The following is a 25,707-nucleotide window of genomic DNA, read 5'->3' on the forward strand; positions in this document are numbered from 1 at the left end:
CCCTTGTCTCAGTACTCCAAATGTGCAAAGCTCCTCTATGAATTAAGCAGCTAAAACACATACAAAAGCAGCAGCCAGTTTGTTGGCATCCTGATACTGTTAAATGTCACTATACTGTTAAGCATCAAAGATACTGAGCTTGGACCAGAGCTCTCCCCTGCTGAAACCAGTTAGTGACTGCAGGCTGAGGCGTCTGGGCAGGCCAGCACCAAGCAGAGGTGCACATCTGCTGCCTGAGCCTGGCTGTGAGTGTACAGCTACAGCTCTAAGAGCATCCACAGCTACTTTCAAGCTACTTCTGCAACTTGTGAGTCTTCCTGCAGACCTGACCACTTGCCAGGTTCCCATTAAGCTGTCAGAGCTCAAGAAAGAGATTGTCGTGTAAAATGAGGGGCGAGGACGTGGCTTAGCCTCACCACGAGGAGCTCCAGCCATTGTCCTTGGGGACACATGGAGATGCTGCTCCTGGGATGATAACTCACATAGTGGCTGTGGACCAGCTGCACCTGCCCTGACTGCTGATGGCCCTCACCTGGTAAACACTGCCCCAAGGCAAACAAAAGAGCACAGAGAGTTACCAAAACTGAGAGGGAAGTCTCTTAGATGGTGAAATCAAATGGCTTACTGGGCATGCCCTTCAATGTTTGATGAATCCCTCATGGGCAATGTATCACCACAGGTCCCTTTCTAATTAAACTGAGAACATACCACATCTATTCCTCAACGTCCAGAGCTCTTTCTCCTGGGTGCAATTCACAGTGCTGGGTTTGATCTATGAGCTCCTTGTGTGGCTCAGTTAACGTCTGCCTTGGAGCCTGCCCCTTTCTCCTCCAGCCCTCACAGCAGCAGAGACCAACAGGATGCTGCATCAACGACTTCCTGAAGCCAAACTGCTGACAGAGATTTCAGCAGCTCTGTCTTGCTGGAATTAACTCCCCTGTTGAGCCAATAAAATGTGAATGTTGAAGTTAGCACAGAGCAGAACGCTGAGCAGCATGAGTGAGAGTCAAGAGGCTGCATATCTATCTTAACTAAGGAAACCAAGCTGGTGACAGTCAGAAGACACTTCCCACCAAATGAAAACAAACAAAAAAAATCCCTGTGGAACAGGTTAGCTGAAGCTGAAGGAAATAAACCTCCTTGCCACCTTTTCTTTTTCTTTCTGGGAAGCACAGGTACTGGTCAAATGATGATGAGCGATAGCCCTACCCTGCCTTCCTCAGCCTGCTGGCAACATCAGAAATGTGGCTTAGTTGTCTGGACAGACAGAAATGATGAAGATGTGGAACATCTGAGGCCTGGAGACCTCTTTTGACTGCCTTCCATGGTGTTTTATAGATACCACCACCATCCTTCCCTTGGGAGATGAGTTATGGTTTGGCAGAGAACGATGCTGTCACACAGCTGGGTGAAGCTATGGGGCTGCACCTTTGTGTGCTAACACCAGACTGTCCTTTTTTTCAGGAAGGCAAAAATCAGGGACTAGGAGACCAACTCTAAAACACTGAGTTTTGTGATGTTTCTTCTTTCTCCCAGGTGCCTCATTAAAAATGAATTAAAATGAGACAATTAGCCACTACTGAGGATTTACAATGCTTGCTGCATCAAAGTACTTTGCAGTACTTACTAAATAACAGCTGGGTAATTGGTACCTATCTCTACAGTCTGTCACAAAAACAATGGACATGGCCAGGGTCCTGGAGAGATATTGAAGAAAGCAAATGAATGCTTGAACAGCCTAATTATGAACAACATATATAAATTAATATGATTAGCAGTAGCTTGACTGGCTCCTTTAATTTCCTTTCCCCTGCTTCCTTCCATACAGTTCTCTCCTGGTCGGTTGTAGATTGGGTTGCCTGGTGATCAAATGAAACAAAAAAAGGCAGAAATAATATTCCTTTCACAAAGCCACAGTCAAAAGGCCCTTGTGCTTCTTAAAATGGGAAATGTGGATAGATGTCATCTGGAAACTGCTGCCCAACAGCGGCTGAGGGACAGTTGCAGCTTCTTCCATACATCCTCTTTAACCCTGCTGTTTTCCCGTTACTTCTTGGGCACAATTCAGGTCTTGATTACTGTCAGGACCAAAATGATGAAGTCCAGCAATTCCCCTATTAACCAGCCCTTGGTGTATCAGGTGGAGTGGAATGGAATGGAATGGAATGGAATGGAATGGAATGGAATGGAATGGACCAGGTTGGAAGAGACCTTCGAGATCATCGCGTCCAACCTATCACTCAACACCACCTAATCAACTAAACTGTGAAACCAAGCACCCTACCAAGTCTCCTCCTAAACACCTCCAATGATGGTGACTCCACCACCTCCCCAGGCAGCCCTCCCCTCTGACACAAGCAAGTTTGATCCCCACAGGCAGAGCCACCAGCCTGGACTGCAGGGAGCTTGCCAAGCCTCTGCTTTGAGCCGTGATTTGCTGCTTTTCCACATCTTCAGTATGGAATGGCTGCTTCTGCCTCCCCAGCTCTCAGCTTCTGAGTGGCAGAGTTTCACCCCAGGAGAAGGAGGAAAGTCACAAGACAAGCAGTAAGGCAGGAGAGTGGCAGGAATGCATTTTTGATTAACACTTTTTCACAGACTACATCTTCATTTGAGACTACACCAATTCCAGTTTTCATAACAATGTATTTTTCCTTTGACAAGTGCTTATTTAATTTCATATAGTTGTCTAAATAGTTATCACACTACTAATGCTTCCAGCCAGAAATTACTTCCCTATGTGCCAGATTCAGGCCTTCCAGTAATTTGTGTATGGAAATCCAGATTACTATTATGTTCACTACAGGTAACAAAATGAAAGAGTAGATACAAGTTATCTGCATAAAATATTCCCATATGGGAACCTTTTTTCCCCCCCTTGTTTGCATAAATGTCTGAACATGTAGGATCTATCAATCAATCAATCTCCCTGTCCCCATATAGCTCACAAGTGTATATATTTATTGTGTGAGTCCTAACTTCATCTTCCAGCAGATCATAAAACATGATCACTGCTAGGAGCTGACTGGAATTCAGAGCTGCACGATCATTTGCTTGCTGCTGGGGGTCTAAAGTGTCCCTTTTTAGATTCCTGCTATGAATTTTTCTCATTTAACAGTCAACTAAACCACAGTGATGTGGGAATTAGCAGCTGAGGACTGTTCAGCACTGCAGGATGCTTAATGCAATTAGCAAAGTTAATAAAATGTTGGACAGGTGCCTTAGACCGGGGAGGGGGGAAAGGCGTTGTCCTTATGTGCTCAGGATCAAACAGCTCCGTTACTTTGTTTCTTTGAAGAAAGCATTTATTCTCAAAATGGAATGAAACAAAGAACAAAAATCAGTGACTGACCTGCTATGGGTTGAATGCTACAGAAAGCTTCCTTGTTTTCTACTTCCAGGATAGCAGCTTCAGGAAACAACGTGCAGCTACTTGCGGAGGGGCATGGAAACAAAAGGCACACTGAAATGGGCAAAGCCTGAAGACGGTTACCCTGGAGGATCTAAGGAACAAGTTGAAGCCAGCTCTGAACCATCTACCTTTAATAATGGGTGGAGGATGAGAAATATACCAGAGGTCAGAGAGGAGTAAGTATACCGTGTCTTCTCTTTTTGACAAAGCTGATCCATGGAAATCCCACTTTTAGCAGCTTAACACCTGGAAAGGTGGTTAAAAATGGAGACAGTGACAGCTGAAAACTACTGCTCTGTACAACTGGGGAAAGAAGACTCCTGCTAGAAGACCTGTGAAGCATAATTAAAACAAGGATGTTGCCAACAAGGTAAAGTGTGTGAATCTGCTTGCATCCTCACTCAGGAGCTCACGAAGTGGAGGACTCCCCCATTTAATATGATCAAGCTGAGGATGCCCCTGCAGAGGGGGTTGAACTAGATGACCTTTGGAGGTCCCTTCCAACCCAGACCATTCCATGAGTCTATGATTTAGGGGGAATGTTTTCCTGCATCTATCCTTCATTCTCTGAAGTTAGTTCTAACTTTGGTTTTAGAGGAAGACCAGGAAGTCTGAGAGAGAGCCTATACTTATGATGGGTCTTTAAAATCACGATAAAGGGAACATTTAGAGAAAAGACCTCAAGAGAGAAGCTGCAGAGTCAGTCTGTCAGGCTGCCTGTCCTCTCATTCAAGCCATGGTGTTCCAGGTTGGGTTGATTTTGTCTTTTCCTCACTTCTTTTATATTTATATTCTTCTAAGAAAAGATTACACCATGGCTGAAATGAAACTGAAGGAAAGGAGGGGTTTGGCTTCTTCGACCCCCATCCTGCCTCCTAAGCTATCTGCTGCCACAGCACCTATGCTTGGAGAACACACTCAGCTGCCTCTGACACTACACCACTTGCAAGCCTTTGCTTCCTGGGGAACCCAACTGAACAGAAAGCAGGCATGTGGAAAATAGTGTCTGGAAGACACAGCATCACTTAAATCTCTGTGATGATGTAGGCCACGGGTGCTTAGAGAGTGAGCAAAGTCCCAAAGAGGCCACCCAGGCAAGCCAGGAATGCCCCATGCTACACACAGCTTGTGAACCCCCATCTCAGAAATCTGCAGAGCACAGATGCAAACCCAAGGAGCACTGCTGAGGAAAAGGCAGAGGTCCTTGTGCAGAAGGCTGGCATCTAGGTATGCAGCTCAGTGTGTCTCTGTCGTTAAGCTGGGCCTGCAGAGCCACCCTCTTGGCACTGAGCTTGCTTGGCTAGAGGGCTAGTCTGTTCCAGAGGAAAAACCTGCACAGGGACAAGTTTGGATCATGGGCTTGAGGCCAGAATTAATGCTGATGTAGCCCCAGTCTCTGGATAGAGCTACTCCTTTATTACCCTTTGCAAAGGAACAAAATGATTCTCAGTCCACAGGTGTCATCTCGGTACCATGGGTAAACATCAAATGGGAGTGTGATATATAGTTGTGGGCTTGGACTGAGAGATTCATCATTGTCTTGACACAGAGTTGTGGGCTTGGGCTGAGAAATTCATCGTTGTCTTGACATACAGCTGTGGGCTTGGACTGAGAAGTTCATCACTGTCTGAAAGGATGGTGACATGGCCTCACTTAACATCAAGTTGTTAGAAGCTGGTGGTGGAGCTCCTGCATCATGCAAGAGGAGCAAGCATGACATGCTCTCCTTTGGGGGTGTAGGAAGCTCACTTCAACCTGTACTCTGTGTTAACACATAGGAATGCCCAGATCCTTAGACACTGCCCAGGCTGACGTACAGATATGTGCAGGCTGCCTGCTGCTCCCCTTTGCAACCCTGGGGTGGAGAATTCCCTAATCCTGTTTATCTCAAGTATTTACACTCCTCATAGCACCTGAGTGTCAGCAGGCATGGCACGGCTGAGTTTCAGCTTTGAGTCATCGGGTGAAAGAAGTCTGGTCTGAGGCCTGTAGTAACTAGAAACCATTTACCTTGCGTTGGCTGCTTGTCCTCTGCAAGATGAATTTGTGGGTTTGATCCATTTTTCCCCACATACATGCACAGAACACCCACACATCTGGCTTGTATTAGCGTGTCCTCATTGGCAATTTCTCTAAAGACAAGCCAGGCTGGGGAGAGCTGGAGAGGTGGAGCAGGCAGCAGCTCACCTGGCCTGTGGGGAGCACACGTACAGTGAAGGAGCAGCTCATCCAGACAGGTCATCCTCTGCTGCCACCCTAAAGTGGTGCTGTGCTCCCGTTCAATTAGATGGTCCATCTTCAGCATCTGCTGTAACCTTTCATCTGCATCACTCAGTCGTTTTATCCTCCCTTCCTCCAAGAGGTTCAGTCATTTCTAAGGACACACACTTTAAGATAGCATTAAATAAATGCCACCGCTCATTTTCACACTCTGTGAGGCAAAAGCTTGCACCAAAACTACAGGGTCTCCAAGAGCAGGGTTCCCAGGACCGGGGTCCTGGATCCGCAGGGCAGGATGCGGCCGCGGTGTGAGCAGAAGGCGCCGGCTCTCCCCGCCGCGGAGCCAGCGGGAGGGGCTGCACGGCAGCGGCGCGGGGGGATTTCGATCGGCACGACTGCCAAAGCCAATTATCGGGAAGAGGACGATATAATTATATTAGGGAACATCTGCACTTCATTAAAAGCCCTCACGGGGCAGATTCACGCCCGGCCAGGCGCTTCCAGCCGTTCCTTCCCCCACCGCCCCCTCCACCGTGCACAGCCGCCGGCGCCACCGCCCCGGGCGCAGCCGGCCCCGCTCCGCCGCCAGCTGCACCGCCCCGGGGCCGCGCCCAGCTCCGCGCCGCGCCGTCCCCCCCCCCCCCCCACTCCCGGGCGGCTGCACCTGCCCCCGCGGGCGGGCCGGGCCGGGCCGGGCTGGGCTGGGCTGGGCTGAGCAGAGCAGCCCCTCCCGCCGCAGCCGGTCCCATCCCGGACGCGGCGGGCAGGCGGCGCTCTGCGGCCGGGCTGCGCTGGGGCTCCGGGGCGGTGCGGCGCGGCGCGGGCTCCTCTTCCTCCTCCTCCTCCGCGGCGGCGGCGGCGGTAGGCAGATGCGGCGGATCCTGGGGCAGCTCTCGCCCGCAGCGGGCTCCGGTCCCCCCGCCGCCCCTATGGACGGCAGTGGGGGCAGCAGGCGCGCGTAGCTCGGTGAGTCCTGCCGCGGCCGGTGCCGGTCCCGGTGCCGTCCCCTCCCCCAGCACTTTGCCCGCACCGCGCTGCTGCAGCCGGAGATGCTGCTTCTCTCTCCCGCGCTCCTCCGTTCTCCTCTCTCCGCTTAAAAAATCCACCCACCCCTCCCCGCGGACCCCCACTCGTGTTGCTGGTTACCTAGTCGGTGGCGGCGCCAGGGCTGGACTGCGGGGACCGGCTCGCCGCCCGGATCTGCCACCTGCACCCTGCGGCGCGGCTCCGGCTCCCGCTCCCTCCGGGGGCTCCAGGCTTGGTCCCTTGTGCCGGAATGGGCTTTGGGGTTTGGGAGAGCGCTCCCCGGTCGCGTCGCGGCGAGCGTCCTGCCCTCCTCTCTGCTAGTCGTGCTGGGCTGAGGGGCTGCAGCTGGGCTGCCAAACATTTCTTTCAGCGTAGGACTTTACCTGTATCAGTCTCAGAGTTGTTTTCTTTCAGCTACATTTAATTTCAGCTGACTCAGCGGTTGTAAGAAGCTCAGGGAAAATGTCAGTTTGAGGATTGCTGTCTTCACCTTGTGTTTAAAAGACCTCTCTCCCTATATTCGGTAATGATTTCTTTTTGTAACGTAATTTAGTTGTGTTTTATTTACTCCTGGAATTTTCCTCCAAGACAGGCTTGTTAAAGGCTGAAATAATCAGCTCCATGGCACACGCAGTGCCCTTGGTTGTAACAGGTGCAATGTGCACCTTCTTAGGAACAATGAAATGGTTTCAGCGTTCAGGTTTATTTGTATGCTCTGCATTTCTGTGACTCTGAAGAAATTGTCGTGCCATGTTGTGTCAAAGATGTGCTTACAGCATGAGCGTGTCCCTAGTACCTAATTAACAGGACATGGGAGCAGCTGCACAGACGCTGTCCATCAGTGAGGGCTGTAATACCCAGGGTGTTCCTGGGTGACACTGTATAGCTTGGGGTGTTTTGGTGGCTTCTGTGAGGTTCCACACTGGGAACTGGTCCCTCAGTGATGCTCTGACACGGCATGAAAGACTGGGAGGTGAGGAGGCAAAGAGAAGTGCAGAGGAGGAACCATTTGTGCTCAGATTGTATTCTCTGGACTTGATGGCCTTTTAATGCAGTTCCTTGTCCCTGTGTTTTCTGAGTAGGGTGCTAGTGGTACATCTTGTATTGTTACTGAACTCTAAAATACTGACACATATTCTGGAGAAGAAATTTTCTGGGCAAGTGTTTCCTAGATTAAAAAAAAAAGGAAAGTCATTGTTTTAGCAGCTCCATGGGCTCCTTATTTAAATAAAAACTCCAGAGTGACACCACATTGGTAACTGACTGAACAGGAGGCATTGAGGAGTTAGAGCTATAGATCAGAAGGACATTTGATGGGAATTTATTAATTGCTCTCAAGCCAATAGAGCAGCAAAGGTGTGTTCCAGCAGTCCTCAGACAGGTTCAGCTTCTGCTGTGGGGCTGCTTGTGCCTTGTGATGCAGCCAGTGGCACCTCCTGCTTGGAGGTGCCTCTGCCCTCCTTGGCACTGAAGATGCACCTTGCTAGCATTCTGCTTTCCAGGATTCTTCTAGATCTCACTGAATTTGTTTGGGATGGGAGGAAGAGTAGACTGCATGTGTAGGATGGGGAAGGATGACCGGGTGAAGGGGTAAGGATGGGGAGTGCATTCATTTACTACCTTGTGGCTCTTTACAGACTGCAACAAAGAAATGATAGAATAAAGGAGGAGTCGAGACTCTAGCCAGGGGAATCTGCCTGGCAATGAAGGCTGTTAGAGCTGTCCTCTTGGGTGATACTAGTGGAGGCACTGAACAAAGCAAGGGCACCAGAGATGTTTAGCTTAGTGTCAGAGATGCTCTGAGACTGCTCAGGCTTGGAGCTGTGCCTTTTGGCTTACCCCATCATGAGGGACAGGAAAATGGTGAGAAGGAAAGTCACGCTGGTATCTTCTGGGGTATTCAGTCCCTCCCTTCACCCCTGAGGGTTTCCCCAGTGATGGAGTCTGCCAGTTCATGCCAATAAGTCACAATAGCAGACAACTTAGTGTTGTTCTGTAGTACCTACAACCCTTGGCACAGCAAAGTGCCTTGCAAAGGAGGTGGAGAAACAAAACCAGCATTTCTACTGCTGTGTTTACTTCCCTTGGACTTCTCACAGCCTCACCCAGCGATGTAATTCCATCCCTCGTGGTTCTTGTTTACGGCAGGTGAAGGTAGGAGAATACGCTTCTGCCTCCTTGGCATTTTGTATAGTTCTGGTTCAGCCAAGCAAGGAAAGTAATTACCTTGTTAACCCTTTGTAAGATGTGACTGTTACAGCCCTCTCAGCTTTCTGAACTTAAGAGTGGTGTGTACTCTTACAAGACAGCACGCTCCACCAAAAGACATTAGCTGAGGTGAAAACGTTTCTCTTATCCTGTGCAGTCAGTTTCATCTAAGCATGTTCAGGAGAAAGGATTTGAAGTGGTATTTGATCAAATTTGGGGGCAACAGTTTTAAAGGATTCCTAAGGACAATGAGCAGGTTTGTTTAGCATCTTGGGCCATTTAGGCTGGTGAGACTGATTCTTCCTTTTCCCGTCGCTGGCGAAGCGTCGTGTTGCTGTGAGTAAGATGGATAATGTTCACAGCTCTGCTAAAGCAATCAGGCTCTGGATAGTGGTCCTTTAATTGCCTCATGCTGTTCTGACTATACATGCTTGTTTGACAGGTTTTGAGAATCATCTCTAGAAGCAGTTTATGTCCATGCTTCAGTCATGGATGTAGCTTGAAGCACTCTTTGCTCTGCAGGAGTGTGTCTGTGAGCACATGGAGCTCAGGGCACACCAATGCCACCTGCTTCGGCTATGCTGAGCTTACCTGTGCAAAAGGAGACCTGTGTCCTCACTTCACTGACTGAATGCTCTAGTAGGAAACAAGTCAAGGTGTGGTTGAAGTAAATGCAGAGACTTTTGGACAGTCCAGCCATTAAGCATGAGGAGACTTGTAGCCCCAAGACATTAGCTAGGCCAGAAGTTTAGCAGGATCTGAGAAGTTAGATGTTTCACTTAGCCAAAAATGAGAGTCAGCAGTGTGTGCTTAAAAAGAATAAGGCTTTAAGGGGGGGTGGCAATGCCTTTTGATTAGTCTTGCTTTGTGATACAGAGTTAGGAGAAGATGCTTTTTGGCTGTTGCTGCTGCTGGCTGCTGCAAGGCACACGGTGAGGTCTGGATGTCCTCTGAGGAAGACTCTTTCTCTCCCAGTGGGCAGCTAATAAATGAAGGAATTGATACTGAATCCCTAAGCATAAGTTCAAATCTGTGTGGTGAGTTCCTCAGTACATTTAGTAACCTATTTTTTTCTCATTTCCTTGCTGAAGATCTGCTCTGCCTGTGGAATAGTAGCTCAAATCCTCTTTCTAATAACATGCTTTTGGTTATGTTAGAAAAGTCTGGGGTGACTTTGTTTAGACAAAACACTTTTCCCATCTGCAGGCTTCTTTGGGGATGCAGAAGCTCAGCAGGTGTGTAGTGAAGGTCTTGCCTTGGTCAAATGTTTGCTCATGTCCTAAATATAACTTTGGGGAATTTGTTTTGGAGCTGGGGAACATTTTTCTCTTTTACCCTTTTTATAGTTTCAGAGGATTTAAGCATGTGATTAACATAAAACATGTAAATATTCTCCCTGGACTCATTTTTGAATCACAGATAGAGTGTTGAGTGTGTTGAGAGGATGGAGCCCAGAACTGCTAAGTGGCAGGCAGCTGATCTGCTGCTATGGCTTGTCTAAAAAGTGTGTATGAAATGAGCACTTTGGATTTATGCTTGTCTGTGCCCCAAATCCCTCTGCTAACTGCTGTCTTGATGTTCCTTATCTACAAAGTGCTTACAAGCATTAACAAACCTCTGTGATGCTGCTGAGACGTGTTGTTATCCCCATTTTCCAGAAGGAGATGCTAAGAGAGTTTGGTGATGTGCTGTGGGTTGTGGACAAAGCTGGGCATTGAACTTGCTGCCTTTGATTGCCAGCTCCATAAGGCAGAGGCAGCAGCACAGCTCTCCGGCAGTACTTGCTTGAACATTGCCATCCTTCACAGGATCACAACCCTCCCCACATTTCCATCCCAACACAAAGGCTTCTATCATCTACTGGATCAGACTCCAATCCAGCAAGCAGTCTGGCTGCAGGAATGAGCAGTGGCCTATATCAAGGGAAAGAGTCTCAGAGAGAATTTTGTATCCATCCTGGTTTGGCCTTGCTGGGTATTGGAAGGAGAGCTGCTGCCTCAAGACTTCTATAACCTGAATGATCACAGCTTAGAGAAAAAGGGGGTTTTCTCTCTTTTTTCACCTGTAAATGCAGTGATTTCTCACTGATTTGAAAATGCTCAGAATGCCTCTACAGAGCAGAGAGCCTGAGCCCATGCATATAAATATAGATGTGCTAGGTGTGTGCCTATGAGCTGGCAAATGAATCAGTTTGCAAATGTGAAGCCTGCATAGTGTCACTTCTGGCTCCAAGTTGTTTTCTTTTCTGCCTGGTTTTGTTTTGCTTCATTTCCTTAAGCTGAAAGAATTTCTCAAAAGAGAATGGGCAAACTTCAAACGCAGAGGAAAAGTGCTTTGTGCTGATCTTGCAGGGCAGCACTTGTCACAGGGCAGCACAGAGGTGAGAGGCTGGCGCCTGCCTCCGTTTGCTGCTCTGCCGTCCCTCAATAAGAACCTCCTGGACCGCTGCGGGATGTCGGGGTCCTGGGGAGCTGTAGTGTCCAGGCTTGCTCCTTCAGGCATGCTCATTCCGGGTCAAATAACCATGACAAGGGCAAGCTTCCGTGTGTTTTGGAGTTTTCCTTTAGGAAATGTGACTCATCAGTGTCCAGTGTTGTGTGACATAAGGCAGGTGACAGATCTGTACCAGTGCCGGAGTTTCCCGCAGGGTGTGTGCCCGGAGAACCTGTGCGTACGGACACGTGGCAGGCACAGCCCAGCCCTCGTTGGGAAGTTACTGCCCCTGCGTGCTTTGTGAATGAACCACAACCACCCTCACCTTATGCCTGTGTATCATGGCATCCCTCCCACTTCCCTTTTGTCCTCCATAGGGAATCTGTGGTCTTCTGTGCTAACACTCCTTCCCATAAATGACCCGAGCAGCCTTCATCACCGCTCCCTTAAATCAGAAACTTCATTAGTTAATGGCAGTGCTGTTCTTCTTTTTGTCCCTACTACAGCCTAGCTCATGGCATTTACAGACAGACTTGTTAGTCATTAATATTCTTTGTATTCTTCATCTGTGGCTTCAGAAAAGAAGGCCTTTCATCTTTTGCCTTGCTTTGTTTTTTAGAAGCAGCCAAGTTTGACTGGAGGAAAAAAAAATAGGAGAAAAATAAAAACCCAAAACATTTCTCTCCTGCTTTCTTATAAGCTTCCAAGCAGTCTCCCCTGCTGACTTTGTACTTTCACAGCAGACAAACACTGACTTTGTTTCCACAGAATACCGCTGCTCTGTGTTTTCACTTGCTTTACCTTTTTGGTTAGGTCTCTGCAGCATGAAAGGCTTAATTAGCAGCGAGTGTATTTTGCTGAAATCCTAATTCTTTCTACAGTTTTTCCATCAAGTTTAGTGTACCTAAAATCAGGATGGTGTAAAGGGAGCGTAAGCACGTGTCTTAGACTTAGAAAGATTGGGAAGAGTTTCTGCGTTTTGGAGCACAGAAGATTGCTGTGATCGCTCTGTTGATTCTTGCTCTTTTGTTCAAAAGGAATCAAAATGCTGGTAGCCAGGAATGTGTGTTAGCTCAGCCTGCCTGGGGTGAACTGTGCATGAGCAAGTGCAATAATAAACCCTCTTCCTTCACTGGGAAAGGCTTTCTTGCCACCACTAAATGCCCACTAGTTTTAAGTGGTCAAATCTGGAGCCTTTGGTAATCTTCAGCGCCAGCTAAATGGGGAGATATGGAGGCCCCCAGCATTTGGTCTCTGTGATCATATGGAGTGTTGCAGCTCATTTGAGAAGAGCAGGACCAAAAGCAAAAAGCTTCTTGCCTGGGCTGTGTGTTTTGGTATAAAATCCACTTCAGGTTCGTTAAATGCTTTCTGAAACGTGCAAGCAGTTTGTATCCATCCTGCTCAGGTTTCCTCGCTCCTAGCTCTGTCTGATGCAGTGCGTATCACAGTGTGATCATTAAGTGTGATTGCCACATTTTTTGACCTATTTAAAAGTCTCTGGCTGTGAAATTCCTGAGATTCTCACTTAAGCTATAAAACTGATTATTAATGTGCCATTGCTTACACATTTCATGGCTCATTTCCTGATCACAGCAGTTTTGAATGTGTATATATAGTTTGTTCCAGTGTGTATAGATAAACATCATATACCACGTACAGCCTGGTCATCTGGGCTTGGGGTTTATGTTCCACATATCTTCCCCAAATTAAAGCAGATAAAGAGAGCCACAAGTGCAAGAAATTGCAGTGGTCCTCGTTGGTGCTGGCAAAAGGCTGGATGCTTTCTGCAGGGCTGGAGCCCAGGAGGGGACATAGGAATGTGGAACATGCAGGGGTACAGCAGTCAGCCAATAGAGCAGGCTTCAGAAACAACTTCACACAGTCCCTTGCTCTGTCCTGTGGGCTTAAGAAGATGCCCTCTGAAAGCAGCAGGGCTCAGTGGCCATCCCTGGATTGCTGCCAGGGAACTGTAGGTGTACTGAAGCCAGAACACAGAGGAGATGCAAGGTGTACTCAGTGGGTCCTACAGGAGCTGTGAGCATCAGCCTCTGTGTGAGATTAGCAATGGTTTTTGCAAACATTTGGATGCAGGGTGAAAGCAAAGTCTGGAGCAGAGCAAAGTGAGATGGGACCCTTCTCTTTCAAGATACAAGGGTGAGCTTTGGTGTAGCTGAACCAGCTGTGCCTCGGGCATGCAGCATGGGAGAGGTGAGAACAAGTAACAGGCCATGATGTGTGTCCTGGCTAAGGAGCAGTGTCCACTGGTGTTTTCTGCCTTGCTCCAAGGAGAAGAGATGGAGGGAGAGGTGCAATTAGTGCTCCCCATCTCTGAGCACTGCTGGAGGACAAGGTTAGCTGCTGTTGTGCCAAGACCTGGAGGAGATTTCTGTTCCTTGCAGGCTCTGTGGAGACTGTCAGTGCAAGCCGTGTGTACTTGTCATGCACACCAGGGACTGGATTTGTGCTTTCCTTCCTGGCATGTGCATGTGTCAGGTAGCACTCCAGATGTTTGGTGTGTATGGCTGTGCAACAGCAGCAAATACACACTTCATAAAGGCAGAGTCGCTGCCTTTCGTTACTGGGTTGCTGGAGATGATTTGGATCCTTTGGATCTTTGTCTCCCAAATGAGAGGCTGGCTGTGAGGCTGGCTAAGCCCTGGTAGAAGATATCATTACACAGTGCACACAGCTGGGAGAGCATCAGCTTGTCACTTGCAGTTGTTTCATTTGTTGGGAGCGTGGTCTAGTAAATTATAAATGTACACAAACACCTACAGAGCATTTCATTCATAAGCTGCCAGGCTGCAGTGTGTGCTTTCAACTGCTGGTTTGGGGCTGGGTTTTGTTTTCTAGCACAACTTCAGTATCTGATACCAGGCATTTCTTAAAAACAAATAGATCACATGAGAACCCTGTGCCCATTAGTGATGCTCCTAATGAAAATTTGATCTTTTGGATTACCTTGAAGAGCTGGGTAACAACCTTTTTGTCCTTTGTGGCACAGTTATTACCTGTCATTAGGTCATTTCAGGAAGCTTGTTATTTGCCAGCTGATGTGCTGTGGGGCCTGGAAGCATATGCCACAGGGTTGTGTAGGCCCACAGGAGTATGTGGGAGTGTAGATTATTAGCAAAACATAGAATAGAATAGACCAGGTTGGAAGAGACCTTCAAGATCATTGCGTCCAACCTATCAACCAATCCAACCCATCTAATCAACTAACCCATGGCACCAAGCACCCCATCAAGTCTCCTCCTGAACACCTCCAATGACAGTGACTCCACCACCTCGAAATGGAGGTAGTTAGAATGAAGTTTTTGATGATAAGCACCTAAACTTGGTGGATTCCTATGGGATAGAAAGAAACATGGAATGTGTGATGTGGATAGGAGGCTGGATTTCCCTGCCACTGCGTATTTATGTTCCCAGAGCTGCCCTGGCTTCACCAGGGTTGCTTCTGAATTACACCTAAGTAAATGAGAGGTGGGTTTCCACTTCTAAGCATGTTTGGGCTTTTAATATATATTTGGGAACAGCAGTATCATTTCTGTGTTGTAGCCCTAGGTCTGAAGTTTTCATATCAGATACATACAGCCAGTAAGACAACTCGATCCAAATGTCCGGTGACAGGTTGGACTTGATGACCTCTGAGGTCTTTTCCAACCTTATTGATTCTATGCTTCTATGAAATGCTTTATTTTTCCTGGCTGGATGCTTACTGCTGCTACTTCAATCAGCTCCATTAAAGAAAGTAGGTGTCCTTCCTTCCTCATTAATGGGAGTTGAACTGGACCATTAAAGACCAATTTCAGCAGAAATATGAGGAAATACTAAGGCTTGATCCACAGCACTTGTGAGTCAATAAATCAGCAGTTGCTATCTATGCAACAGCAGCTCTAGGAAAGGTTTGAGTGGCTTTGAGAGCGCTTGTCTTGAGTATTGCCTCTGAAGTTCTCCGAAATCAGTTAGACTGAGATCAGTCCTGTGAGCTGTTCGTGTCCACTGGAATTGCTCAAAATGTGTGTTCTTCACTGAGAGCAGTGTGGCCTGCTATGCTTGGGTAGGGGACCCCAGGAGCTATAAACAGCCTGCCAAGTGCTTGTATCTTAAAGGAGGTGATCAACCAACCACCTAAACAGGATTTCCAAGCTGCTTTCGATCACTTCCTAATGGTTTCTGTTATTGACAGCCAGGTTTTGCTTTTTGTAGGCTTTTACGTGCAGGAAGTTTCCTTTGAAGATTGTTGTGTCTTGCCTCCCCTCCTGGCAGGCTTTTTTTTCCCCTTTGCAAGCCTTTTCCAAATACCTCAGTGGTATGTTGTGGAAAGAAAACCCTATTCTCTGGGGCTGTGCGTATGGATGTCTCAACAAGCAGCACAAGGAATCCGAGGCTCTGTCTTGCACAACTTCTATCTTGATGTTCTGACAACCCCCATTTAAAACCTCTTATGGCAAGTGGGTTTTATGAGCACGTGTGGAGAGGAATGTGTGAAGTGCTTGCACTGGTAAGGGCTGGGAAGGTGCATGACAACTGCTTTGTGTAAGATGATCTGTGTCCTGCGGAGCAAATAGCGCACCGAGATGACAAATGAGCAGCAGAGGTGCAGCTGGACTGCAAGGGATGTTCGGTAGGCAGAGGTAGAGAGTCCTCTGCAGGGCTAAGAATGATAAAAATCCATTTGCTCTCAGCAGATGAAAGGATTTTTGTATGCTGGTCAATACAAACAATTTCCTGTTTGTTTGAGCTTTCTCATAAATTAATGATATCATTCTCATTGATTTAATTAGATCAGGTCCCAGGGTCTTGCAGAGTTTTCTGCCAGTGGATTTCTAACTAGAAGTTTTAATTTATTTTTTTTTTTATTTAGGAAGGAAAATAAATGACTTCTATTATCTCCCTTGCTGGGTGGAGTGTCTGGCATTAATTAGTGCTTTTATCAAGGCAGCCTTCCATGTTGGAGTCAGGCTGCTATCCACTTGTGAGAGGCGGAAATGGAGGGACAGGGAGATTAGGGGACTTGTCTAGAGCTAATCTCTGTCAGTGAGCAAAGCAAGCACAACTGCAAAGACTTGAGGTTGTGATATGCTACCAGCTTAGGCTGGGAGTGCTGAAGTGATCCTCGCTGCTGACCCTGCACTGCTGCTTTCTGGGGGTTCCGCCTGCGGCGCTGCCGCGTGCATACTGCACCGCTCTGATGAGTTTTGGTTTCTCTCACTTGAGGTTGAGCAGGCTGGCTTTCCTCAGCAGAGCAAGAAGGAATTAATGCTGCCTTCAACTTAATAATTGTTTGTCAACAGCTAAAATCACCACAAAGCCATTCCACCCCCAATTTGTAAAGCAGCAATTAGGAAGTCTTAATTAGACAGAGACATCTGAAATCTTGCTGCTTTCTGGGCCTGGCAATGCTGGAGCAGAGCAGGGCAGGCAGGGATCTTTGCCTAGTGTTAGCCCTGCACTAATGAGCAGGATCACTCATTTCCTCATTAAGAAGTATTTGACCTTAAGATGATGAAAGTAGGTCAAGGAGCTGACTTTTAAATCATGGAAACTTGTGTTTCAAGACTCATTTAGTCACTATCTGACTTTTATTTATATGTATCTTCTGATTTCAACCAATTACTGTGCCAAGTAACTAGCAAGGCCGGTTTGGAAGATGAATGAGAGTAAAATCCGGGGAAGAAGAGAGTGTTTGTTTGTTTGTTTGTTTTCCTACAACAGGACCAGAGGAATCTGTGCTCAGGAGTTAGATTTGCACACCACCACTGATATTTCTTTCATGAAAACAAAGATGCTGTCAGCACAAGTCACCATTGCACCCAAAGCATCGTTTACCTTTCACAGGGAGTGATGAAGAGTTGTGTGTAAATATCCTCCATGTGCTGCTGCTGGATTGTATTAGTGAAATATGTCAGTGCTTGGCCTGTGCAGCCCCACGCTTTATGGCACCCCTTGAAAAATGTGAGACATTCACATGAGTTATTTGGAAGGTGGTGACAAGACCTCTGTGACAGAGCTGTGTCTCAAGCAGAGCATTTGCAGGCATGCAGTGGAGGGAGAAAAGGTGTGAGTGCGAGCCTCAGCAGCACTGGGGGAGCAGGCCAGCCCATGTGCTTCCAGAAAGACGGATATGAGCCTTTCCAGTTTGCAGGCTTGGATTTTCCTGCAGGACCTGTGGGATTGAGTGCTTACAGGAACCAGGTGGATGGCTATGAAGAGCTTTTCTGCATGGCTTCCAGGGACTGGAAAGATTTGTTGACAGCCTATGCAGTATTGGGTCTGTACCATACCTGAGTAGTTATTGATCCTCTGCATGTTTCCAAGACTTAGTGTGGAGCTCAGCAGTAGAAATGTAGACACAGGAGAGTCTAAGAAAGGTCATCTTTGACCTCTTCATCAACTTAGACTCACCTGACAGTGTTGGCTAGAGTGAACTCTTGTACAGCTGGTGTCTCCCGCAGCTGAATGCAGCTGTTTGCATTGGTGGTCAGAGCAGGGTTTGTTTTCCTGAGCCAGAAGAGCAGGGGTGATCAGAGGGAAGCTGGGTTAGGGTTTGGGTCATGTGTGCATGCCTCAGGAGGGCTGAGGAGAAGGTTATCCCAGGCACCCTTTCCTCTGAAGTCCTTGTGCTGTACCCTTCCCATTCAATACAGCAACAGGTTTGACTGACAGTCAAGAGCAAGGAAGCAGCAGCTTCTGTCTTGCCTGGTTTTATTGTATCTGGACCCTGAGCCTTAAATGGTCCCTGAGCCTTCACTGTATTAGCTCCTTAAATCTGAGAGCCTGACAACGTTGCTTCAGCACAGCTGAATGTGTTACTGACCTGGGCTGCGAAAGAGAAGCATTCACTTGCAAACCTGCTGTGGGCTCCCTGGGAGGGCTTGGAGTAAATCTCCCAACGTGCAGCTGCCCTCTGCACTTTCTCTTTTTCGTGTGGCTCTTCTTTGAAGGGTGAGCCATTGCCAGGAGAAGTTGCTGCACACCAATTTGAGTTGTAACCTTTTGTCTTTCCAGCATTTTCTATTTGCCCTGCTCAAAAAGCAGTTGTGGTTCCTGGGGTTTTGGGCTGTGGCTAAGTTCAGCAGCCTGGCTGAGGGCTGGGAGTGCTGATGCACTGTCCCTGAGTCTCCATGCACCCATCAGCAGGTCAGGGGACTGACAAAACCTCCGGGCAGGTGATTTGTACTGCAGGCAGCGGCACAAACTGGGGGCTCTTTTGGTCAGTGAATATTGAGCTTCTCCTGTCTAACAGCCAGTTGTACCCTGCTCTGCAAACGAGCATCTTTGTGAGAGGCTGAGCTGCAGACACTGGGACTGCTTGTGAAGTCCTTAATTTGTGCCTGGGTGACAGGAGTGCTCCAAACAGGGCTCTGCTGGTCACCCAGCAGTTGGTGTCACGCCATAGGATTGTTGCTTTTTTTGGTCTTTTGGCTCTAATTATTTTCCTCTCGTAAGCTCTGAGTCTTTACTCAGTGCTGGATGCTTTCCTCTAGCTGCCCACACTGCATTTTGTACATGACAATATCCCTCTCTGGAAAGGGTTGGTGTAATAAATGCGAGCACACAGCAGTCCCTGAATTCAGCTCTATTTGTGGCAGGAGCTGCAAAGGGCACGTAGGGCTCAGAAACACTGTGACTGTTGCATGAAGAGGTAATTTTAATGCATGGGAGAGCAGCTTCTGATTTATTTTTATTAGTGCAGATGGGAATTGCTGTGATGTTTCAAGCAGGGTGGAACATAATATCTTTAATCTCATTCCTTGAGGAATATTAACTTCAATTTTTATACTTCTTTTCTGTCTCAAGCCATTGTAACGTTTCAGCTCATTCCTGTGGCGTTCTGTGCAGCACAGAAGATCCAGACCCTTTGATCAGGAAGAAGGCTCAGTTTTTAACCAGAGCACAGCAATGTTGCGTTTATCCCAATGGAGAAAAGCATATTAGGAAATGCTTTCCCAAACAGGACACTGCAGATGGCTTCAATTTCAAAACCACCCAGAGTGAGAAGTCAAACACGTTCATGAATAACCAGGCAGCTGGGGCTTGTGGAAGGCACTTCTCTGCTCTTGCTTTCCTTTTACCACCCATAGGTAAGAACCAGTATGGTCCTGAAGACTTCATAGATGTACAGGTAGCTGCTTTGAAGGCTGAGGTTATGAGGAACATCCAGATGCTTAAGTCTCCTCCTCCACTTTGTTTTCCTAGCTGTTTTGGCACAAGCTGTAGGGAAGATAAGCCCTTGGTACACTTCAGTGGTATCCTGTCTGTGGCGGGTTAATCTGCTGCCCGTGTCCATGCCTCGGGATGGTGAAGACAGGCTTGGAAATAGAAAGCAAAGCTCCTCCCTGCTACTATTTTGGGGGTGGCATGTTATAGGAGATTGGGGACGTGATGTGTCCCAGCTGCCACTGCATACCTCCCTTCTGTCCTGCTGCTGCACAGCCCTGGCCATTCCATTAGTGTGCAAAGTCTGTGCTAACTGGTAGCAGTGGCCATGACAGGCCACAGAAGAAAAAGTGATGCTTCCCATAGCATGGCTCAGCACTCCTGTGCTGCACTACCAACACAGATGTGGGTAAGTGGAGCTGTGAATAACTAACACTTTTCTTCCCTAGATAAGCACAAACATGGTTAAAAGCAAGCCAGGATTTCACTTGCATATGAAAAGATGAGTGCATGGCTGACGTGGTCCTGTGTGTGATGGCTGTTGTAAGAGCATGAGGCAATGCTGATGCTACCTGGGGTTAACTGGGAAGCCTAAACAGCATTGTGGGGAAAATAGGAGAAGGCCTTGAAGAGACTCTTAAAGGATTCAAGTATCACTTAAAGTATTAACAGAAGATGCACATGTAGGTATGTGCATGCATGTGTGTAATTGGCAGTGGCAAAGCCTGGGGATTGGAAATCATTGGTACAGAAATGTAGTGAAGGTTTAGAATGGATTTAGTTCAAACAAGCATAGGGAGAAGTCAGGGTATTAAGGCAATAAGGAGATGTACTGCGAGGCATTCACTTCTGCATCAATGTATTGATGATACTGAGGGTGGAGGGTGTGTGCAGATTGCTCTTTGGGTAGGAAAGGCAGAATTATTGCAGGGAATGCCAAAAATCACTGAAAGTGCTGTGAGAAAGGAATGCTGCTTTCTGAAGGCAGAGAAGGCTCTTGTGAGTCTTGCTCTGTTCCACTAAGTTAGGGACTGTCCTCTGTGTGAGAGCAGCTGTGCACAGTCCAAAGGTGAAGAAACCAGTGTGGTCTAAGGCTCCACAGGTATAAGAGAAGGAAAGTCATGATATGAAAATATTTATAATGGCAAGGAATTCTACACTGCTGAAGTGACACTCATGCTGTGAATAATTTACCATAATGAAAGTCAAGAGTTTTGGCATCCTGGTGAGTTGACTTTGGCTGTTTGCAGGGAGAAGGCTCAGAGGTGTTCCTAAGGAAGCAAGGTTGATGCTTATTATTGCAGAGAATAACTTGAATAATCTGTGGCAGTAGCACATAGTTTGCTAAGGCTTATAATCAACTGGCCTAGGGGATGGACACTTGGAGTGTGTGGTCAGGATGGTGTCTATCCTAAATGACTTGCCTGCCTAGGAGCCCCCTGTGTGAGCTGCTGGTGAGCATGCCTTCTGGGCTGAGAATCCTGCTGGAATAAAGCTTGTTGGAGGCAGTGTTTTGGGAGGGATTTGGAGGAGATGGTGTTTGGGAGCGTTACAGGTTGAGCTGGGAAGAGTCCTTATGAACCCCACTGCTTTTGTGACTGGTCTCTCTTGACGTAGTGACAGCCTTGCCATCCCTCAGCAGCTTTAGATTGTCTGGGGGGCTGTGACAGAAAGCTTCCATGCCTGTGTCCCCCAGTGTGAAGTGCATGTGTGCCTTTTGTGGTCTCCACCACTATCTTCTGCTCAAGCTGTGCCCTCACCCACTGGATGCCAATGCCCAAGTCCACCATGGGCTTCTGCATAGTGCTGAGGATGCTGCCCCTGACCTGTCCATACCCCATAATGCAGCCCAAATGCTCAGCTGCCTCAGACACCCCAGTTCCAGTGCAGTTCACTGCTAAACAGAAGTGCACTGTGGTCCCAGGTTACTGGGGAGGGCTGAGAGATGTGATGTCTGGGCAGGGTAGTGCAAGGTGCAGAGCATACACCTGCCCCAGGAGCTCATCCCTGTCACCTGTGCTGTTGCATAAACAACAGATCCAGGCTCTGTGCTTTCTTTGGCTACTGAGTGCTAAATCTGTGTGCTGATTCCTTTAGGAGATGTCAGAGTGACTACAGAGTTAGGTGGTCACCACTTGCACATGCCCTGCCTGTATTCCTGGATGAAGATCCTCTTGGAATCCTCGTTTTAGTGTGAACCCTCCAGTGGGCAATCTCTTCTCCCAGAGGAACAGACCTTTGGCCACTTTAGCATCATGTACTTGGGAAGTGGAAGCCTGGAGTTTGTTGTGCAGGAAATGCACCCTTTTACCAAATCTCATCCATTAACTGGCACCAATTTAAGGGAAGTTTCTTCTCTTGTGATGTTTTTTTCACACCATCTATCAGGAAAAGCAGCTCTTGAGGTTTTGTAGAGTAGAACTCTGATTTTTACAAGTGACTCCTGCTTACTAAAAGTAATTTTTTCTGCAGCTTCTCATTAGGCAGGAGACCTCAGCTTGGAGAATTACAGTCTAAGCTGCCCAGAATCATGTGGCAGCTCTGTGCTTGCTGCCAGGGAGCTGTTACTGTGCTCAGGACAGCGAGGCTCTGCCCTTCAACGTCATATTCTACGTGGTGTAAAACCGAAGCAGCTTTTCTCTTCCATGTGCAGCCCCCACCACGCCTGGGCAGCACCAGATTAATCTGGCTGCCAGTCTCCAGAGCTTTTGCCCAAAGCAGAGGCACCTAACAATGCCTGTGCTGCACAGACTGGAGCAGACAAACTCACTGTGGGCTTTATTGATACAACCATGCAAACATTTCTCCTTGGCCAGCTCATCTTTGTTCCTTGCCTTGCTTCACTTTGTCATTTCCAGGTCACTTCCCTTGCCTTTGTCAGCATGTTTAGCATTGCTCCATGTAGGCAGTGCCCTCAGGAACACTGTCATGCATACTAAATTCATGTCTGGGACCATGGCATGAAGTGACCCATCCGCTCATGAGCAAGGTACAGCCAGAGGGAAAAGCAGATGAGCTGCAGACCTTCTGGAGGTCAGCTCTTGGACTACCTTCTGGAGTCAGGGTGCTTGAGAAGCCCTCATACAGGTGGTGCACTGCTTCTGCCATCCCTGGCAGCTCTGACTTGTCTTCAGTGGTGCCTGAGCAGGTCTAATTTAGTAATGCAATTATTCACATTGAGAGTAATCAGTGAGCCAAGGAGCAATCTACTGGTGGCTCCAATCAGTGGAATTACTCAGAAGGATTAAAATGAGCTTGCTCTTTTTTTTTTTCCCTCCTTCTGAAAATAATGCTGTCACTCACACAAAGGAGCTCAAGGAAAGCCCAGTCTTTGTGCAGGGTGTGCTGTGACTCGGAGAACCTGGTCACATACATTTTCTTCTTGCTGCAGTGTGGGAGTAGGGGTCTCTATGTTTGGGAGGATGTGGGTCCCAAAGGTGCTTGCCTGCAGAAGAGCCAGGGTAATAAACTCACCAGAGAGAACATGAATAATGCCCTGCAGAAAATACTGCAGCTGGCTTTCTCTCTGCTGGCAGTACCTGTGCCAGGCAGAAGGGTGTTTCACTTGGGGTTGTCTGACAGTGAGGACACAGCTCAGACTGTGAGAGCCACCCAAGGAAGGTGGTGGAAGTTTGTGTAGCTGTCCAGCAGTGAACTACTGTGGCTGGTACCTACTGGCATGAGCCTGCTTCAAGCAGTCCTTCCTTTGGGCACCTAACCATGAGCAGGGACCGGGGAGATGAGTCCTCTTGCCTCTCACTTGCTCTGCCTTCCAAGTTACAAAAATAAATGGAGAATTTTGGGGAGTGGGGAGGGATTGGGTATGAAAAATGGCATTCCTCTGTGCTTGGCAGGACTTAATGGCTTACAGCTGTACAGAGGGGAGGCCAAATGTGCGCCCTCCGTGTGAGTGTGCCTCGGCACAGCTGTGGGGAAGCATCACGCAGACTGCCAGCCACATGCTGTGCTGTTTTTATGCACACATCTCAGCCAGCACCACTTCTGTGCACGCTGCAAGCCTGCCTTTGTCAGCTGGCTAGCCCCAAAACTCCACAACTCCCCTAGATGTGCTGGATGCCACTTTCTCACCAGGAGCATGGCTTGAAGGTCTCAGCCAGCCCATGAACTGCTGCCAGAAGGAACAGCCGCCTTGCTCTTTGGCAGCTGTGCGTCTGCCTCCTCTCCCTTGCCTCCAGGTTTGCAGGTTGTGTTGCTGAAGGGAGTGGACTCCCTGGGCTCATCCTGTGGGCAGCGTTTGATCAGGGCCGGAGCAGCCCTTGGAGGGTTTGGGTTTTTTTACCTCTTGGTGTGTTAATTTTCTGCCAGATCAGCAGATTGAACAAACTCACTCCACCTCTCTGCCAGCTGCTGTCTGTGCAAGGAGAGCACCAGGCAGTGGTGGGAGAACCGGATCCCTCCTTCACACTCTACGTATGGTCACACCAGACTGTGTTTAACATCCAACTGCTCTCTTACCTACTTACTGCTTACCTTCAGTGTGCCTGCAAACAGAAACTGCTGAGCTTTTCTCTGGTTATCACTGAGTTCTGAGTGTCATAATACAGCCACAAACAGCAGCTTGGCTTTGAAAAGCTAACAAGTTGTGCGCGTGAAGTCGTTAGTTTATCGTCAGACTCTGATCAAGGTAAGCAGGAAGCAGATTAAGGGATCCAAATTCTTCCACACTTTCAGGGGTTTCAGTTCCCAAGCCAGAGGTTAGGTCCAGGTGTTTATGATGAACCTTCCCAAAATGCCTCATCCCAAAGGGGTGGTGTAACAACCCCCTGTCCATCTTTGGGCACTTGGCTCCCTCAAGCTCTTGAACTTCATTCCGCTCCAGTGCTGTCATTCTAAGGTAAGGGCATCTGGAACTCAAGATAATTTGAATTGCCCAAGCCTTCTGTAGTTTGTATACTTGAAATCCAGCTGAGGAGAAGGGTTTGTTCTGCTCCATGTTACTGTTAGTGGTTTGGGGATTTGGAGGATTTTTTCTTGCTGTATTTTTAATCCTCACGGTATCTGTTTCTGTGATACAGAAAACCTAGTCCAGGACTCCTGCTGCTCACAAAAACTAAAGGGATATTTGGAGGGGGGAAAAAAATAACCCAAAACCCAACAAAAAGTTTAGCTGGGTCCAGTTTGTGAAGCTTAGTTCACAACCCCCAGCCTGGGAGCCCAGATTATGTGTGGGAAGCCAAGGTGCACAAGTGCCTGATGTCTCCAGGACACCAAGTCTGGCTCAGAGCAGATCTCTGACACTGCTTTTAGCCCCAGTTTTTTAAGAATAAGTGTGTTAATGCTATGGGACTTGCAGGTTTTAGGCACCTCTTCAGCTAAACACAGAGCCATGTGAGCAGCTCTACCTCTGCTGGATGGGACATGTGCTTGTTTACATCATTCTGAGCCCAAGAGTAGCCTTGTTGGCTGCTGTGTTTTGACGCACACGTTTAACTGATTTACCAACCCAGGGCCTGCATGCAGATCTGAGTATTAAAAATGAGCATTTAGGCATTCAGTGCAGATCCTGAAGCTGAAATGCTTCTTTTTCAAGGCAGTCTTGGGGATTTAAACAAACATTTTCCATTTAGATTAATGGAAGATCCATGCCTCAACTCCTGTAGGCTGCTTGGGAAAGCATCGATCAGGTGTTAGAGTATGAAGCCCTAAGTGCCTGATGTCTTTGCACTGCTGTCTGCAGGACTTCTAACATCCCCTGGTCACTGTGTTGCATCAGGACTGTACCTGTCCTGCAGGGCATTGCCAGCCCCTGCAGTTTTAGTTTCATGGTAGCTGGCTTTATCTTAAAAGCACCTTTCCTAGTCCTGATTCACAATGGTGCAGTCTCAGTTTCTATTCTCGTTTCTAGCCGGTGTCAGTTGTGGGGGGAGGTGGACATTTACAGCCTTTGCATTTGTGAAAGAAACGCTTCAGACACTTGACAGCACTAACCAGAAGCACTCAGAATCCCAGAGGGAATATAAAGTTGATAGACTTGTGTGTGTGTGTGTGTGTGTGTTTTTACACCTCAGCGTTTTACTGTTGGCTGGTCAGAGGGATGCCTGTTCCACTGCTGCGGAGCACTTGATGCCAGCCTCGGCCAGACACGTGTGGATCAGTCCTGCCACGGGTTAGCATGCACCACAGTTAAACAGCTCTCCTCCCACCTTCCTGGAGAGTACTGACAACAGTTCCCAGCTCCTCACTCTTCTTGAAGCTCTACCTTCTCTTTAGTGGTGCTTCAG

The 25,707-nt window shown here is 47.9% G+C and overlaps 1 protein-coding gene across 2 annotated transcripts in view; it reads left to right on the plus strand.

The window, feature by feature from the left end:
- Window positions 1-6,518: 6,518 nt before the first annotated feature.
- The window catches only part of RASGEF1C (RasGEF domain family member 1C), an 81,895-nt gene continuing 62,706 nt past the window's right edge, over window positions 6,519-25,707 (plus strand). The window contains exon 1 of one of the 2 annotated variants that reach the window (XM_068162819.1): window positions 6,519-6,598. Coding sequence is in view for 1 of the 2 variants with exons in the window: in XM_068162812.1 (XP_068018913.1) it covers window positions 19,833-19,874 (42 nt within the window). In the remaining variant the exon portion in view is untranslated. Of the gene's footprint in view, window positions 6,599-19,807; window positions 19,875-25,707 lie in introns of those variants that run through there. The other variant, XM_068162812.1, reaches the window with a different exon arrangement.

Source organism: Melanerpes formicivorus, unplaced genomic scaffold (assembly GCF_026170545.1).
Source record: "Melanerpes formicivorus ecotype bairdi unplaced genomic scaffold, bMelFor1.0.p_v2 SCAF_2, whole genome shotgun sequence".
In the NCBI taxonomy this organism is placed as follows: Eukaryota; Metazoa; Chordata; class Aves; order Piciformes; family Picidae; genus Melanerpes; species Melanerpes formicivorus.